General features: G+C 44.0%; 1 protein-coding gene across 1 annotated transcript; it reads left to right on the forward strand.

Moving 5' to 3' along the window:
• Positions 1-2,801: 2,801 nt before the first annotated feature.
• On the forward strand, positions 2,802-3,743 carry LOC128329682 (olfactory receptor 49-like). The gene has a single exon (XM_053261250.1). It carries the CDS (start codon positions 2,802-2,804, stop codon positions 3,741-3,743), a length of 942 nt encoding a protein of 313 aa, XP_053117225.1.
• Positions 3,744-6,000: the final 2,257 nt, after the last annotated feature.

Raw genomic sequence — 6,000 nt, forward strand, 5'->3', positions numbered from 1 at the left:
CTTCCCCTTTTGGTCTGTTATGATTTAATTTATCTATCTATCTATCTATTTATTTAATACCTTTATATACCGTCCAAAATGTAAGTTCTCTGGGCGGTTTACAGAACAATAAAAGATTAAAACATTTCAACAATTAAAATTAAAAAGTTAAAATGATTAAAGCACAATTAAAACAGTATCTAATTAAAAGCCTGGATGAACAAACGCGTCTTGACTGCCCTTTTGAAAGTTGTAAGAGATGGGGAGGCTCTTATTTCAGCAGCAAGTGTGTTCCAAAGCCTCGGGGCAGCAATGGAGAAGGCCCATCCCCGAGTAGCCACCAGACGAGCCGGTGGCAACTGCAGACGAACCTCTCCAGATGATCTCAATGGGCGGTGTGGTCCATACATAGCAAAGATGACATTCTCTTAAATACCCAGGGCCCACGCTGTATGTGTAATGTATGTGCTTTTATTTCATGTTTTACTGCTTTGTTGTGAGCTGCCCTGAGAATAGTTTGATATGGGGCAGATAACAAATAAAGTTTGTTACTATTAGTATTAATCAGTTCACCCACAACGTACATGTATTTATTTATTTATTTATATTTGATTTATATACTGCCCTTCAAAATATGGCTCAGGGTGGTTGTATAGTCTGCATATGAACCTATCTATCTATATATACATGCAGTGATTTACAAATTATGTTCAACACATGAACATTAGTACACTTCCTACCTGTATGCTCCATGTGAAAGAAGTTGTCTGTTCTCAGGTTCACTTTTACATGTATAAATACACCCATATACCATAATATCTGAATGGAACAATAGCATTAAGGATGCTCCAACCTATTTTATTATTTATTTATTTATTTACTTACTTACTTATTTACATATATATACCGCTCTTCCTCTGAGGAGCTCAGAGCAGTGTACATGGTTATTTTTATCCTCACAACAACCCTGTGAGGTAGGTTAGGCTGAGAGATGCATGACTGGCCAAGAGTCACTAAGTGAGTTTCATGGTTGAATGGGGATTTGAACTCCGGTCTTCCCGGTCCTAGTCCAACATTCTAACCACTATGCTATGCTGTCTCTCACCATCATTCATCTAAAAGCCCAAGTTAGGGGCAGCTAAAAACAGGAACAACATCCTTGAGTGACAGGATGCAGGGCAGGGCAGTTTCTTTCTCCACATCTTGAATAAAGTGGTTGAGTTTCCAGTTTTTCATGTAAAATAAAATGTCCAGCAGATCCAGTAAGCATGATTCCAAAGATGCACTATCTTTCAGGGGCTAGGAAGGAAAAGCCATTTCCCCCAGGTATGCAATTTCTGATTGATTGATTGATTGACCACATTATTATATCGCCCAAAACACAGGTTCTCTGGACTATATTGGTTGGCATCTTGACTATATTGTTTCTATATTGGTTGGCATCCTGACTAAATTACTTAAGGGACACCCTATGGAAATAAAGTCATAATTCCAGAATAGTACTAATAACTTAGTCTAGGTGACAGCCACTGGATCCAAGCAAAGAAGGGTGTTCCCCAACAAATGTCTAGCCTGAATCCAAGATCCTGGGATTTTCTAAGAAATTCTCTATTCAGGAGTAGAGAGAACCACCTGAAATAATTTCTCCATTTTATACTCCATAAACAACACTGCTAAGATTTTCCTATATCTCCTTGAGAATAGAAGAGTGAGGAAAGTTGGATTAACACAGATGTCCAAGTACTTGTGATTTTTTTCTACTGCTAGGGAGAATGCTATGCTCATTCAACCCCAATATTAATCTTCAACCCATTTTGACTATGGAGACCCAGCACATTGGAGATAGGTCTACCTCTTTGGGTTCAGGCCACCTTCTGTCATTAATTATGATTTTCCTGTCTTATTATGATTCGATGTTAAGCTATCTACCCATAAATAGTTTGCATGAATTTATGGGAATGTGAGGAACATTTGTAGATTTGTTCTATGCCTGATCCAAGATTGGGGAAGCTCCAAAGCCCCTGTGTGACTGTAGACAAGTTACTGAAAACTTGGAAGGACAAGTGTCATGCCCAGCTTGAAGAGCTGTGTGCGTTCCTGATTTTCAGTTGTGAGTTAACTAACAACTAGGCAGGAAGAAGGGGGGTGATTTGAGTGAGAGAGGAGCGTGGTAGCACACAGTGTTACCTGTAAAAGGGATTCCCAGATGTAGTGGGCTACAACTCCCAGCATCCCCAGCTTCAATGGCCATTGTCTGGGAATAATGGGAATTCTAGCCAACAACTTCTGGGAACCAATGTTATAGGGAACACTAGTAAAGGTAAAGTGTGCCATCAAGTTGATGTCAACTCCTGGCGCCCACAGAGTCCTGTGGTTGTCTTTGGTAGAATACAGGAGCGGTTTACCATTGCCTCCTCCCGCACAGTATGAGGTGATGCCTTTCAGCATCTTCCTGTATCACTGCTGCCCAATATAGTACCAGCGGGGATTTGAACTGGCAACCTTATGCTTGTTAGTCAAGCATGTTCCTGCTGTGCCCCTTACACTGGTAGGATGGGATTATTACAATGTAGGAGCAGAAGCCATCCTAACCAGCTCCCCTCTCAAACACAATCACTCCCCTGTCTCCAACCTAGTTCTTTGCTCATGCATGATTGGAAAGTGGGGGGGATGTGTGGTTTGCAAAGATCAGTAGGATGCATATAAGAAAACTAATAATATGAATAACCAGATCCTTTCCAAATGTGGACTATTTTGTATCACTTTTAATGTGCTCTGTCCCTATATCTCTTGCACAGCTATGGTCTTCCTCAGCAGCTGCCATGCAGAACCAAAGTAGGGTGACTGAATTCATCCTTCTGGGCTTCACTGACATTTTGGAGCTCCAGATCACCCTCTTTGCTGTTCTCCTTGTCACCTACCTCTTGACCCTAGCAGGGAACCTTCTCATCATCTCCATCACTTTGCTGGATCACCGTCTCCACAGCCCCATGTATTTCTTCCTCCGGAATTTTTCCCTCTTGGAAATCAGTTTTACCACCGTCATTATTCCCAAGATGCTCAACGATCTCCTTACCACAAAGAAGACCATTACAATGAATGCTTGTTTCATCCAGTTATTCTTTTATTTCTTCCTGGGCATTGCAGAATTCTTTCTCCTGGCCACCATGTCTTTCGATCGGTATGTGGCCATCTGTAACCCACTCCGCTACACTATCATTATGAATAACAAACTTTGCATTCAGCTAGTGGTGAGCTGTTGGCTGGGCAGCTTTGTCTTTGTCTTCCTAACCACTGTCTTCATCACACGCCTGCCATTCTGTGGTCCCAATGTCATTGACCATTTCTTCTGTGACAACTCACCACTTCTCAAGCTGGCCTGTGCTGATACCCTGGTCATCGAATTGATCTATTTCATTCTTGCAGTCATCATCTTACTAGGTACTTTGGCCATTACCACCACCTCATACATCAAGATTATCTTCACTGTGCTTCACCTCCCATCTGCTAAGGAGCGGCAGAGAGCCTTCTCCACCTGTTCCTCCCATATTATCGTTGTCACTATGTTCTATGGCAGCTGCATCTTCATGTACGTGAGGCCTTCGCAAAGCAAAGGGATTAACCTCAACAAAGGGGTAGCTGTTCTCAACACTGTGGTCACCCCATTGTTGAACCCCTTCATATACAGCCTCAGAAACAAGCAAGTGCAGGAAGTGCTATGTGATGCTAGGAAGAAGGTATTTTCTAAGAAACTGAGAATCTGATCTAGGAAAGAAAAGTGGGGGGGGGGAGACAGACACAGTGGTTGACATACAGACTAACTCTGCACTAGTGAAAACATGTTCCACTAGTGCAAAGATGCTGTGCTAGCTAGTTCCACAAAACTGGAAGCATGCATTCCAGACCTGTGTTGCACAAGTGAAACATGAAGGCTATTCACACAATGGAGTGAAATCGGGCTAGTGGAGGCCCGGTGGTTCCTAGGCGGGTAACCCGCCGAACTACCCTGCCCTAAAACCAGGTTTGCGAAGCGAACGCTCTGCAAATCTGGTTTTAAAGATCATGAGTAGCGATGGCATGGCTCTGCACCATGGTTACTCATGAGTAGAGCCCCGGAGGGGAAGCAAAAACCCGCCTCCCAGCTCCAGGGATCTCCCCAGTATGCCCTGCGTGCTCACACAGGGCATACTGGAGCTTCTGGGGGGCGTGCGGCCCCCAAGCTCCCCAGCCCCCACTGGTAATCATGTGGGCGGCCAATCCGGCTACACAGGGCTCCAGCTCTGATCATGAGCGGAGAGAGCGGGCTTAGATCACTCTCCCCCGCTCACTCTTACGAACCGGGTCTCACTGATCGTGAGACCCTGCTCATGGTGTGCTTGCACAAACATGTCCCCTTTCTGCTGTGAATCCTCTTTCTCAGCCCATATATGTTACATGGGATGATGTAAAGCTATCCACTATCCTTGTGCAAGTCCAGTGCTTGTGCAAATGGACCAAGCGTGCTGGAGAATGAGCAACTCTGAGCATCCCCCCCAACTGTGTGGCCTTCTTCTCTAGGTGCATCATGATTGAGCATTGTGGTTTGTTGCACTAGCACAGTGTTAGTCTGCATATCAGCCTTTAGGATCATTCTCACAATTCTCAATAGGGTAGGAGAAAGTAGGGGACCGGGGACAGTTGCACAGTTAAGGAGGGGAGGAAAATGTAAGAGGGAGAGGGAGAAAGGGGGTGAAAAAAAGAGTGAAGAAAAATAAATAGTGGGGTTGAGACTTTGGCAAGTGGAGGCAGCTGTGTATTGACAGTAGAGGAAAGGACCAGGAAGGCTGGAGACAAAAGATGAGACGACTTTGACTTTTCAGGACAGAATGAGCAGGGAAACCGGCACCCTGTAATGTGGACCTAATGTACATTGTGTAATCGTCAAGTTTTTTAGCCACCCAGGCAACACTGCAGCAACTACAGAGACTCCTTTTGTGGAGTACTGGAAAGAAGGGAGAAAACTATTGTATAGGGGAATTTTAGATGTTTGTTTATGTTAATGGTTATTCCTTTGTTTATTTGTTTGTTTGTTTCTATAAAGGTTGTTCAAAGCCAAAGTTTGTTCTGTGTTCTCTCTCTTCTCCTAGATTAATCTTCAAGTGAGCTGTGGCTTGTATATGTCACTTCGACTCTTGTCCCTACACCCCAAGCCACAAGGAAGATAAATACATCAATTATTGGATGAAAAGGGCCATAACTTTATTAAATATAAATTTAGCAAACTAGATATTGAACTCCACCCCTTAAAGTGTGGGCCTAACCAAAGCTGGAGGTCAGACTTTTTGTCCTTCCAGCAGCCTCCTATGGGCGACACACCTTGGCTCAAAGGTGGAAGCAATTCAAGTCTGCTTTCTCATCATCCTTTCTAACCCAGAAGGTCAGGTCAGCATCTAGGGCTTCACCCCCCCACACACACACATACCAAACCGCACTGCCTTTGAGTTTGTGAAGCCCTGAAGTAGGTATGATGTGATCCATTTCTTATTTATTTATTCATGTATTGATTGATTGATTTCTCTATGTAATTTGCTTTGGAAAGTTTTGTTAAAAGGCGGTATATAAAATATTTGTTGTTGTTGTTCTGTGATGGTCAATTGTAGCCCGTGAGCTGCAAAGCCTTTAAGGCTTTGGGGCTATTCACCCTTTCAAAAACCCAAGGGTGTTCAACAGTACCAACCCATCTTATCACCCACCCTAATCTAATCATCCACCCAACCCACACTGCACCTGCCACAGTGGGAGGTCAGTCCAGCTTGGCATCACCCCCACCCCACCTCTCCAAAAAGTCATCAAGCGCCTGTTGCAGGTCTGCCAAATACAGGTCACCACCCTACATGGACAAATGCACCCCGGCCAGCCGGAAAAGGTGAAGAGTGCACTATATCCGGCTGCAAAATGCAGCTGTTCCTGGTCACAGCCATGTGTTTACCAAAGTCAACGTTAATCTTTCTCCTAGCCCTTTCCACCCCTTTCAGACTCTGT

The sequence above is a fragment of the Hemicordylus capensis genome, chromosome 6, assembly GCF_027244095.1.
Source record: "Hemicordylus capensis ecotype Gifberg chromosome 6, rHemCap1.1.pri, whole genome shotgun sequence".
Classification (NCBI taxonomy): Eukaryota; Metazoa; Chordata; class Lepidosauria; order Squamata; family Cordylidae; genus Hemicordylus; species Hemicordylus capensis.